The sequence below is a fragment of the Mycteria americana genome, unplaced genomic scaffold (assembly GCF_035582795.1).
Source record: "Mycteria americana isolate JAX WOST 10 ecotype Jacksonville Zoo and Gardens unplaced genomic scaffold, USCA_MyAme_1.0 Scaffold_53, whole genome shotgun sequence".
Classification (NCBI taxonomy): Eukaryota; Metazoa; Chordata; class Aves; order Ciconiiformes; family Ciconiidae; genus Mycteria; species Mycteria americana.
The window spans coordinates 303,533-316,945 of NW_027445639.1; the positions used below are offsets into that span (position 1 = coordinate 303,533).

Genomic DNA, 13,413 nt, shown 5'->3' on the forward strand with positions numbered 1-13,413 from the left:
ATGTGGTGCTTAGGGACATGGTGTAGTGGTGGACTTGGCAGTGCTAGGTTAACGGTTGAACTTGATGATCTTAAAGGTCTTTTCCAACCTAAATGATTCTATGATTCCCTACCATACACATATTACTTTATACGTTCTAAGATATTAAATGCAACATTTGCCGTCACATTGCCCACTCATTTATCTTGATATCCTCTAGCAATTCATTTACCTAAATGGCAGTGACTATCGGACTAGAAACTTCTTCTCATGAGGTAAACTGTGCTCATTTTCCCAACAGAATCTTGTCCGTTTCTTGTGAGGATGCAGAGCAGGACTGGTCTGATTCACACACTGCACCATGAGGGAACTCTGTTTTCCTACCAAATCAATGCAACAGAGGAAAAAGTAAGAGTGTGACTACAGCACGATGGTCCCATTGTTGGAACCATCCATTTCACAACCTCACCACCTTCTCGGCTTAAGGCAGCAGGATCTAGACCTGCCTTTGTTGTTCATGTTAAGTTCTGCCTGTATCATCCATCAAAAGCAGAACTAATTTCTTCTCTCAACTCAGTGTTCACTGTCAACCACTTAAAATACCAGAACCGACAAATATCCTAACCTGTTCAGTAGTAGAAACAGATTAGGCTGAACAGACTTGTGTCTGTTAACACTACTGGTTTCAGTATAAAAATTATCATGGGAAAAACCTAAGTTAATAGCAGAAAACAAGATTTTTTTAAGCACTTCCTTTACCAACAGCAAAGTTTCTCCCACATTAGCCCACTTGTCTCAGTCTACCGGCGACTGCAACCTGCATGCTGCCTCCTACCAGGCTACAACACTTCCTTTGTTCTTCAGTCAGACTACTAAGGGCGAGGAGCAGGAGCTCACCTACCTCCAAAGTAAAGAAAGCCACAGGATGAGTTCGCTGATGTTCAGAGAGATATGTCCTAGATCATTCTTACTCTCTATTTTATAGCAACCATTGAGACTTCCGGTTTTGTGCATTCGGTCTCAAGTTCACCATAAGGGGTTTGTGAGCATTTTCTAGGATCAATGAACATAAAGCAGATTCAAAATAAACCCTCCTAACATAAAAACATATTCTACAAGTATCTGAATACAATGTTCTAGAGTTGCAGTTACCTCATTCATCCCTTCAGATCAAAGTTCATAGCCACACTGAGTAACACACAATGACCTACAGGGAATAAAAGTGCAACAAAAGAAAGCTGACACATGAGTAAGAACAGAGGTAGCTGGAACCACTTAATGGCTGCAAATTGGGACACCCAAGTGCACGCTACTGATCAAAATATACTACTGCATAGTCCACATGCAAATTGAAAACAAGTATCAGCAAAGCGATATAGTAATGGTGTTCTGTTTGGTACAGGAAGGCTACATCATCTCCAAGATTCATTTTTACTGTGGAGCATTCAAAAAATAATTTCAAACCCCCCCAATCATTCTTGTTTGTAAACAACTGGCTGAAAAAATGTTTTCCACCCAGCTCTCCTTGCTCCCCTTCCCATTTGTTTACATCTTATGTATATGCTATCGCACAGTCAACTCCAGAGACTTCCTTAGTTTTCTGCAGACAATTTAAAAAGCCCACACCTTTTTCTACTGCTATTTCCATTTTCTCTCAGCTTTTGAAAACTGAATTATTGCAATTTAGGAGCTATGAGACTTGGGAGAAGAAAAAAATAGTGGAAGGGCTATCAAATTTAACCATTCACAATAAAAAAAGCTACTCCACTGATTAGAATTTGTTATGATTCTTTAAAAATAAAGACTATTACGTATCTACATTTAATGTAATTTAGACATTTGAGCTCATTATATGGCATAGCTTCTGAAAACTGGTTGATAATATCCAATCTCCAGCACAGAGGGTAAAACCAAAACTAAGGATGATGAAGTGATCTAGAAGTGACAAAGAGTATCCAAGAAGCCTGACCCAGGCACTACTGGTTCCAAGCTCTTTGCCACCACACATTCCTCTGGAAAGAAACCAAAGATACAGGCCTTTGCTGATGAATGCTACAGCTGTAACAAAAATTTATCATCATGTACCCTTTAACACCGAGAGTTTCTTCAAGGAAGGCTACCACCCTCTGTTACTCCAGTCTATTTGAAACGCAACAGATTCTATAAAATAATCCCAATATCTATCACCATTCACAGAGAACAGAGACTATTGCTTCTCTCTTTCCTAGCATCTCAGGGTAATACCACTACCGAGAAAAGGCTCAGCACCATTAATTTGAGTCTGCTAGGCAGTAATGTAGCAGTTAACTGTTGAAAAGCAGTTGATGCTTTACACTAAGGCTTTACACTGGCCACCCTGAAAACTGCCTTGTTTAAATGCACTGTAACACTTAAGAGGGAACAAGAAAAACAGAAGAGAAGTTGACAACAGAAGCAGGAGAGTAGGAGCTTCTTTTAAAAGAGAAATAAATAGAAACTGTATACCTGTTGCTATGAACATTGCTTCTGAGCGTTGCTTGGCCCTTTAAGGTGGTTTGAACTCCAAGAGTTCAGGCACATTCGTTGGAAATTTATTACATGGCTGAGAATTTCTCTGAAGTATAAACACACACAAGAGAAAGAAAAACACAGAATCTTGTTTATTTTAGGAAACATAACAAGCAAACAACACAAAGAGTAAATAAAACAGAGGTGGAAAAAGGACTGGTGAAGTACCTGGCCAGTATACTCAGTTTAATCCTTTCTCTACCACCTGCATCAGTGCTTGGGAACCTGTATCCACCTGAATATTTTCATGGTACAACACCCCACACCAGTTGTGAAGCTGGAAGAAGCATCACCTGAACGCCTGCTCAAAGGCAATGTTTTTACTTGCATAATACGTCTTTTTTCAGAAGAGGTCCTTCTTCATGTACATAAATACATTTAAGTATTTTGCCCCTATTTACTATCTAAATCTTTGTGGATTCAGCTGTAAACTCCGTAACTTTGCAAGCCTTTCTGTGCACAATGACCTATTACTACTCATTAATTTCTTTAGCAACTACTCCTTTCCACCCCCTAGGGAATACTCTTTTTCCCCAAATGGGAACAGCAGTGCTAGTGAGTTATTTCTTCTGTTACTGTTAGCATGTGCAACTAATGTACTGCCAAAATCTAGAGCATGGGGCATGTCCAAGTTTTTTCTACCATCCTACCAGATGTGTTCTACAGAGAATGGGCAGGGATTAAAACCTTTCAAAATGTGTCATTTTTCTAGCATCTCATGACTGGATATTAGGAAATTTTACTTCACTGAAAGGGTTATCAAGCATTGGAACAGGCTGCCCAGTAAAGTGGTTGAGTCGCCATCCCTGGAGGTATTTAAAAGACGTTTGGATGAGGTGCTTAGGGACATGGTTTAGTGGTGGTCTTGGTAGTGTTAGGTTTACGGTTGGACTTGATGATCTTAAAGGTCTTTTCCAACCTATATGATTCTGTGTAAACTGTTTACATGACTGCATATTTGGCCAGTAACATCTCTTCTATTTAAATGAACAAGGAGATTCTATGACAAATTTCACTAATGTTGTCCAGTAGCATAACGTAGTTCTTCCAGAGCACCAAATTCTATGCAAACCCAACATCTGAAAACATGAAAGGTCTTAAATACATGCACACAAGTGATCTATGTACCCTTGAAATAATTCCTTGTGATGCCTTTTCACCACATTTGATAGAACTCCTCCCCGCTGGATCAGCACTGAGAAATAAAAAAATCTTCTAGACGTTACCTTTATATGTGGTATGCTCTGCATTATCACTTATCTGTCATGGAACCCAGAAATCACCTGCACCTCAATTTTCAACTCTCAAAGGAAGAAAATCACTGTTCCTGACAAGCTACAAATACAGTGCTAAAATAAATCAAGATGCACATGATCCTCTTTCTCTTGATTACAAATAGGAAAGACATAAGGAAACATATTCCTCCCTCCAAAAAGGGATCACCACTTTCCCTGACCATCACATCATCTTCTGACAAATTCTTCAGCTAACCCTTCTCCATTTAATGCAGCTATAGACAACTTGGGAAGCGCAGTGAGAGAGCTTGCATATAATCTCAGTGCCCATGCTGGGTTCCTCTAAACTACAAGTTCTCTCCACCGTCTTCTGCTCTTAGCAGAAGACGGCTCTCTTGCTCTTATTTGACACTGTGAGGCTCCAAAATTACTTTTGGCAATGTTAAACATGATTCCATTGAGATTCCCAAGACAGCTTACATCATATGTATAATAAGTTTACTGCCAAAAAAAGCTAATGAAATCCAAGGAGGACAAATGCTACATCCTGCACCTGGGATGGACTAACCCCCTGCAATGGTCCAGGCCAAGGAGTAGCTCTGTGGAGAAGGAACTAGGGGTCCCAGTGGTCAGTAGGCTAAACATGAGCCAACCTTCCTTGCTGCCAGAGTGCACTCACAGCAGCACTCTAGGCTGCATCAACAGGAACAGAGCTCACAGATAGAGGCAGTAGCGATCCCCCCTCCACTCAGCACTCCTCAGACCACACCTAGATACCACATCACTTTTGGAGCCCCCAAGACAAAATACAGATCAACTGGAGCAAGTCCAGCAAAGGGCCACCAAGACTCTGGAGGGGCTGAAGCACTTGCCCTGTAAGGAGAGGCTGAGGGAACTAGGTTGTTTAAATAATGCTCAGGATTGCCACAGTACCTGTGATGCTATATGCAAAAAGCCTATTAAAGCAGTATCCAGTAACCATTTCCACAATTAATCCTTTTAGGATGAGAACCTCATACATGGTGCTAAGGTGAAGCCTCACAAACAGCTGGTCCAGAACCCATCACAAGCGAGGGCAGAACCCCCCAGGAGCGAGGGCAAGTAGGAGGCCTGAACATGCAATGCAAGAAAGTCTTCAGGCAAACCGACTGCAGGCTGCTACTCTCTCCTGCTCACCCTCCAAGTGAAAGCTCCAGCCGTCTGTAGCACCAAGCTGAGCCAGCAGGCACTTCACACATACACAATTTCCCCCTATAATTACTTCTCAGCTCTATTTAAAAATTAACCATCCCGATAAGGAGTATTCACAGTAATTTCATCTTAGCCTCGTTAAAATACAAACACATTCAGCAAACAGATCTCTTTCCCCAAACCACTTAAAAGAGAATCCTGCCGTTATCTCAGTGCTCCAGAACTGCACAAAACATCTAAGTGAATTTAATTTTGGTTGATAAAACTTACTGTCACTGAAGTCACCAACAGAGAACATGCATCCCTCCTGCGAGAAAGGACAAATCATCTAACTCAGCTGGGATTTTAAGAATGAAAAAAAAAGAGAGAGGCAAGCAATCACACATGAGTATATTATGTGATGGCAAAAAGGGCTAATAATATTACTGAATGCACAGAGGTAACACTGTAGTGTTTTTATCCTTATAAATGGGACTGGTGAGACAAATAGAGACGTACTGTATGCATTTTTAGTGTATATATCTTCTAAAGAATGTCAAGAGTCTGGAAAGAGCGTAGGAAAAAACACAGAAGTAACACAAAAAAGTTCGCAAGACCAAGAAATCAGGTAAGTACTAAAACGAGAAGCACTGCACATCATTCTGAAGTACCATCACTGAGGGTGAGGAGACTGCCATGCACTAGAGGAGCATTTGCAATGGAAGTGTATCAAGGACCAGTGCCTCAAGCTGTGACATGCAACAACACTTTCACAGCACTGATATCAAAAGCAGTGGCACCAAATGTCTCAAACTATTTAATTGGTTTAAAAATACAAGTTTATTTAGCAAGGCATTAACAATTTAATCAGTTATAACAGGTGATTCCATTTCCAATACTAAAAGGTACCAATCAAGTTATCAAGAAATGTCATTGGAATTACAGTAATAATTAACTATACTTTTATAAGAATTTTGTATCGTTGTCCACTCTGTCACCACAAGCAGCATACATAAATAGTCCACTGCATGTTACAAGCATATCTTGCTTGTGGCAGTAGTACAGAAACTACAGACTATTTCAAACACGCAAAAGAGATTTAAGAACTACTTCAGGTCAAAAGAAAAAGAACAAATATATGCAGTCTTGAAGTAACTTGTACTGGTTCTCATAAGCTTCATGGGGAACTTAATTACCTATCCCAGGCTAAGAAAATTTATCCCATAAATACTATAGTTGAATTTTAGATCTCAAATGCAGATACACAACTACTTCCGGTAACACAAGACTTTACAGTCAAAATTAAGAATGGTTAGTTTAACTTTTACAGTTAAAAGTATTTGAGGAGGACCCATCACTACTAACATCTTTGTTGTAGCTGCTTGCTGCTGCTAAATGCCTTCCTGCTGAACAACGCACATGTGCATTGTCGATGTTCTTCAAAACAACCTCCAAATTCACATGCAATTAGTAAACTGCAGATTTGTTAATCTGCAAAATGTTAAGTACAGGAAACAGCTGTGCAGGATTGCCCTGCAGTGATTCTGATCACTCTCAACACAGTGGACTTACTACAGAAAACAATCCTGCAGATGTTTCAATAAATTACTTGCGATGCCTGCAGACTACATGTTCCTTATACCAAAGGCAGCAGCAAGAGCAATCTAACAATGCAAGGGTGAGGTAATTTCAGTAATGTTAGGACAAGGGAAAAAAGCTGAAGTTTAACTCTCCCCCAGTCAAATCTTTTGCCAGACACGCTCTATCTTTTCTTAAAGATTCCCTCAGCAACTCAATTAAATGTCTGCTAGGTTTGTCCTAGAAGTACAATACCATTTTAACTGATTCCCACAGTTACTGATGAGAAGCAGATAAAATACTTATTTGTTGGGAAGATAAAGTTTGCACCAGGAGTAGTATATGGCAGTCCTTTCCTTAACTACATCCCTCACAGGGACACAGGAGGGTACTTCCTTTACTCTGTGCATTAACCCACATACTCCCACTGACAACTGGGCAGTCATGAGTGAATGGCTGTAAGTTAAAAACAAAAAAATGCCCCACAAAAAGAAACAAAGAAAAAGACCCCTTGGAATTACTGAATTTGTCTGTGTCCCCAAAAGGTAAACTTCATCATCATGATCACAGTTTAAGTGTCACTTAAGGACTGTGCTGGGGAAAAAAAAAAAAAGAAGGTTGCTGAGAGTGCCTCTCCAGGTTCTTGGCCCTACCTCTGTATGGCCTGGCACCTTCCACAAATACACACGTGGCTGATGATTACTGGGATGCTGGGGGCACGAGATACCAACAGGAAGCAGCACATCCCGAGATTTTTCATGAGAGGTAGCTGTAGGTCCAGTAGGGAGCCAGTATCATGAAATAGCTCAGCAACTTGTTTCTCTTCCTCCTATCCTTTTAAGTAAACCAAACCACTGAGCACTGCATCAGGTGCACCTGAGGTTGTCCAGGTTTTAAGGAATACCTGGGAAGGGGATGGGAGGTACTGGGCATTGCACACCATCTTACATGCACATATACTGCTCAGGCTGACTGACTGGGCACATGTGCGGAGGAAAAAAAATTGTTACAGCTCTGACATCAGGAGGAAGAGATCTTGCCATACAGGAAATCTGCCTGTACTGCAAGCTGAGGGGCACGGCCTATGGCAACAGCGTGGGAATAACAAGACTCAAAAGCAAGTGTTGAGAAAAAAATATGCAGGTGAAAGAACAGATACAGCCAGTGGAGCTAATCCAGGACAGCAATGCAGTGTGCCACAACAGTAATATTCTGGGTAAAAAAACACGGTAGTACAGACCTGTTATTGTAACTAATAACATTTGGCAGCAACTAAAATTATAGTTGCAAAACTACTTCAGTATAAAACCTAATTCTATCTAAAATTCAAATGAGAAATAGGGACACTTTTTCTCAGTAGCAGGAGGACTAGAAAAAGAACAGGCTAGGTAAAGAAGTGATGATTCCCATCTTTTATTCTAATCAACCTGCATGGCTTTCATACAAGATGCATTCAATAAAAGTTTACTGATGGGCTCAATCTAACATAGATTTATGACATCTGATAAGCATATGCTACACTTGGAAAGCATCAAACATTTTGGAACGCTGACTTATAATTCATAAGACCCAACTCAGTCTCCTTACAAGATGCACTCCTTTTGACAAACAAAAGCCCTCTGCTTTTTATTTTAATTATTTTTCCCGTTTAACTGTTTCACAGAATCACAGAATCGTATAGGTTGGAAAAGACCTATATGCAGTCTTGAAGTAACTTGTACTGGTTCTCATAAGCTTCATGGGGAACTTAATTACCTATCCCAGGCTAAGAAAATTTATCCCATAAATACTATAGTTGAATTTTAGATCTCAAATGCAGATACACAACTACTTCCGGTAACACAAGACTTTACAGTCAAAATTAAGAATGGATCAAAAATGATCAAAATTAAGAATTAAGATCATTGAGTCCAACCGTAAACCTAACACTACCAAGACCACCACTATACCATGTTCCTAAGCACCTCCTCCCCTGGCGCAACTTGAGACCATTTCCTCTTGTCCTATCACTTGTTACCTGGGAGAAGAGACTGACACCCACCTCTCTACAACCTCCTTTCAGGCAGTTGTAGAGAGCAATAAGGTCTCCCCTCAGCCTCCTTTTCTCCAGGCTAAACAACCCCAGTTCCCTCAGCCGCTCCTCATAAGACTTCTGCTCCAGACCCTTCACCAGCTTCGATGCCCTTCTCTGGACATGCTCCAGCACCTCAATGTCTCTCTTGTAGTGGGGGGCCCAAAACTGAACACAGGATTCGAGGTGCGGCCTCACCAGTGCCGAGTACGGGGAACGATCACATCCCTAGTCCTGCTGGCCACGCTATTTTTGATACAAGCCAGGATGCCATTGGCTTTCTTGGCCGCCTGGGCACACTGCTGGCTCATATTCAGGCGGCTGTCAACCAACACCCCCAGGTCCTTCTCTGCCAGGCAGCTTTCCAGCCACTCTTCCCCAAGTTTCTAGTACAACAGCAGAGCCTGTACTGCAAATCTACTTTCAGAAAGTTAGCTGAAAGCAAAATCTAAGTCTACCAAATTCCAGAACTGGGTTCCTCTTAATTGAGGTTACTTTGTCCTTCATTCTCAAGCTTTTCTAGCCAGCCTTCATGATTTAAATTCTCCCAGAACAAAGTAAATGTTGCAGCTGTTCTGATAAGACTGCAGAAGCACTGGACTTTCTTTAAGCCAACTTCCTGGTCACATCATAGAGCAGCCAATTTTCTTTCCAGCATGGAAAGGAGATTTAAAACAGAGAAAGGCACTCATGTTGAACTTGAAAAGAAAGAAGCCAGGGATCATGCAAAAGGTGCTTGTGGGGAAATTTGAATTGAGACTTCATTTTAAGGACCATTAACACTAAGACCATGTGTCAGTTTTTCAAGCGCAGCAAGGTAAAACAGAGTGGCAAAAATGCTGATGAATTAACACATGATACTGGATGGTCAGATTCACCTTATTTCCAGCAAGATGAGAACGAAACTCACATAAAGAACACGCAGTTTATGGAAGACTCTACTTGGAAAAAAAAAAAGTATTTTAACTCATTGTGTGAAGCAGGCAAGAATGAATGCTCTATTTAAGATGTTTAACAGCCCTGAAGTTTAAAATAAACATCTTCTAGTCATACTACAAAAGCCCATACGGAAATAAAAGCATGCAATACTCAGTCAAGCTGGAATTCTTGTTCCTGGAAGGCTGTCTCTTATACTATGTCATTTAAACACTGAGATACCACCTAGTCTGGGAGCAAGTGAAATAAAAGAAGCTACTTCCTTCCATCTCATGGCTTGTATTTTAACACAACCTTTCATCTAACTAATCCTTTTAGTTTTCTTCGCTCCTGATATCTATTGCCTCTTGTCAAAACATGCTGGAAGTGACAGATGTACCAACAAAGATATGATTTACATCAGCTATTGTGAATTCTTCTGGAGCCAAACACTTCTGAATAACATCAGTGTATTCAAAACATGCATCTTGTTCCTCACCTCCCATATCTGTCACAGTACTTGCACGTTTCCTTCAGTCACAGGACTGCTGCTGCCAATTTCTTGTGCTCATCTACAGGCCATCACTACCTTCTTGCTCCTGCCAATACATCCACCCACTACAGCAACACCAGCTCTGAAACGAAATTTTCAGTTCCTGGGGCCCATATGACTCTTGCTCCTAGCCCAAAGAATAATCACAGGTTCATGAAGTCTCGCTTGGACTCGATGCAATGCTTTATCTGTAACAGGAGTATAACTCTCTGAATGTGAATGTCCATTTTAACATGACAGTGTAAGCTAACAGGTTTAAGCTTGAATGCCTGGTATTTGAAGTCAAACAAACAAAAATAATCAAAACTCCTTACACTTACTGTACTCTGCTCAGCTCTTAATACTCAAGCCAAAAGGCAGATTTATAGAAAAGTGACGCAATAGTTTATTTTATAGTGTTGATTTAATTTGTTTATAATAGCTAATATACATAGATAAATAGAAACTCTGAAGCAAGGTTTTTATTTTTCTGTTTATATTGTAAGGCCCTGATAATCTACTGTAAACAGACTTGCAACTCTGACAGTCTTCTGTTTGACTAGCCACCGCATCATTTCACTCCCGTTCAGCAAAATCGTGCAGTGGCTGGTTGTTATAAAGTTAGTAATTATTTTGGTTTTGAAATGTATGCATTGTCAGTTTAAAATATGTATATACCAAACTATACAGTGACAGCAAACGAACTGGCTGAAGCAGACACTACCTTATCTTTGAGGAAAAATGAAATCTGATGTCCTCGCACATCCTAAGCAATATAGTATTCCTTTGGTTTTGATCATCTTTGGAAATATATTTAACCTCACATGCTCAAGACTTGAACACTCATTCCCTGTGTTAACCTGGCAAACTTCCTAACCTAATGAAGTCCTAATTAAGCAAAGATCAGATGGGACACAAAGTGAGAGTTATTCGTATTTGCTCCTGATTATGAGCACCAGTATTTGTGAATTCAAAAGAGGAATACCATGAAAGACAACTCCTTCAGTGTTCAAAAGTAGACCCTTAAAAGAAAAACAGAGCAGTTTTAGAATTAGATCTATTCATGAGAGAAATCCAATATTTCCTATGAAAACAATGGTGGGAGAGAGACAGAAAATACAAACATATTAAGAAATATCCTGCTGTGTCACACCAATGCTCCATCCAACACAGTACTCCATGTGCTCCCTCCAAATATCATCAGATGCTCATGAGCCTGGCCACCCCCCCTGTAGTTTCCCAGCACCCACAATTACACTACAGGCTACCTTCCCCGGAGGCTTGACACCCAAGAGGTTTCGTATTTCCATTTTACACAATTCCACAGTTAGCCAAAAACAAAAGGACTGGTCCAAGGAAGGCTGAATAGCGCCCCAGTGATTTCTTTGATTTCTTCTATTTAACACTAACTCACAAAGAAAACAAACAAGCCTCTGAAATGAGAGTGGTGTTCTGCTTTCTTATAACATTAGCAGTCCATTCAGGAAAGCTCTCAAGAACGTTCCCGAAAACACAAAGAACTCTTATAAAAATCAATACTGTTGGGATCCTTTCATGAATGTATAAAAGAAGCAATAGGAAATATAAAAATAACCACGACCCACAGGGCACCTAACCCGTTTTGTCAGGAAAGGTGACCAGCAGCTCACATTTTAACCTCAGGCTACGAGGCTCTGGGAAAGAAAAGTCTCTACTAAATACTTTTTTTAAAAGCCCTAGCGCTTAGCTAGATCTTTTTAAACAAGTGCATTTTTGAAAGCAGCGAACAAGCCCAAATAAAGTAACGTGCACGTTTTCTAGCACGGTGAAAACCTATTTCCTCAGCACCAGTGGAGGCACAAAGCACATGCTAGATACCGACGGCACCTGCGAAGCACACTACCTGTGACGGTTAAGCCCCAGCGGCCGCCCCAAGGAGCCCCGCACCGCTCGCCCAGACCCGTCGCCGGGGCCCCCCGGCTCCAGCCTGCTTCAGCCAGTCGCTCCGGCGGGGCGGCCACCCAGGACAGCGCAGCTGGCGGCGCGGCGGGGAAATGGGGCGCCTTCCCAGCAGGGAAGCCACCGCTAAGGCGAGGCAGAAGCCCCATCCGCTGCACCAGCGCGACCTTCAACGACACGGCCGCCGGGAGCGGAAAGCCGCGATCCCCGTTAACCGCGGGCGCCGGGAACGAGCCGGCACAGGCGGAAAGGCCGCCCGCGGACGACGGAGGGCCCACAGTCACCCCGCGGCAGCCGCCTCAGCCCCCCGCCCGCGCCCAGGGGAGCAGAGGCCCCAGCCGGCGGCCAGGCGCGACGGGACCCCAGCCTGCCGCACGCCCCGCGCCGCCAGCCCGCCCCACCAGCGGGGCCGCAGGCGGACCCAGGGGGGCCAAACGTGCACGACGCCCCACGGCCGAGGCGAGCCAGCCCCCCACCTCCGGCCCGATTGACACCACGCAGAGCGGGTTGGCCTGAGCCCGCCGCCCCGGCTGGCCCGCGGGAAGGCGGCGGCCGCCCTGCTCACCAGGGAGATCGTCGTTGTAGCCGCCATCTTGTCCACCCCGTCGGCAGTCGGCGGGGGACTCCCGCGAGAGCTCTGTGGTGCGCGCGAAACGGGAAACTCTCGCGAGAGCTCCCGCCGCGGCGGGGAAGGTCTCGCGAGAACTCCAGAGAGTCACGTGGCTGAGGCGGGGCGGTCAGGCTGGCGGCAGCCTCACCCCGCTGCTTCCGGCGCTGCGCTGGAATGGGGCCGGGCGGCCGGGGAGCGGGGCGCAGGGGTCTGCAGGAAGGCGGAGGACCTTAGCTCGGTTCGCTGGCTGCGGCCTTCAGTGCCCCGTGGGCCCGTCTGCCCTAGTGCCGGGGCATGGCGTGAGTCCCGGGGGGTCGCGGGGCCGGGCCGGGGTTGTACAGGCCTGTACGGCGCGGTCGTCCCCCCCGTCGGCAGCAAGCGCGGGGCTGGGGAGTCGGGGCCTGCAGCGCTGTTGCTGTCGTGGCCGGAATCCTCTCGGGCGCCGCGGGCCTCGGGGGGAGTCCAGAAGCTGTTGCAAATCTGACCCTTCCTGCGGGCAAAGGCTGTGCTGTAAGGTGCTAGAGGCGCTAAAAACAGAGTGCCCTGGCCGTCACAGGGTGGTCCTTGGTCCCTACGGGGGCATCCAGAGTTAAGAGCCCCCATTACCTCTTGTGGGAGGTCAGTAGTTGCTGAATATGCAATTTGAGAGCAGATCCAGGACCCATCTGCTGAGAACTGAAGTGAAATGTCGCTCTGGTATCTGAATTTGTCCCCAGCCTGTCCCTTTTACTCTATTTTCAGGTGGGTCCCATCTCTTGCATCCAAACAAATGCAAAGGCAAGGTCAGACAGCCTGGCACAGGTGATCTCTGTCACAGGGGATTGAAGTGCTACTCTGA

General features: G+C 43.8%; 1 protein-coding gene across 2 annotated transcripts in view; it reads right to left on the reverse strand.

The window, feature by feature from the left end:
- PUF60 (poly(U) binding splicing factor 60) overlaps positions 1-12,634 on the reverse strand; it is a 34,170-nt gene extending 21,536 nt beyond the window's left edge. For both annotated transcript variants that reach the window (XM_075490279.1, XM_075490278.1), the window contains exon 1: positions 12,531-12,634. In XM_075490279.1, the coding sequence (XP_075346394.1) occupies positions 12,531-12,557 (27 nt within the window). In that variant the 5' untranslated portion in view covers positions 12,558-12,634. The remainder of the gene's footprint in view (positions 1-12,530) is intronic.
- Positions 12,635-13,413: the final 779 nt, after the last annotated feature.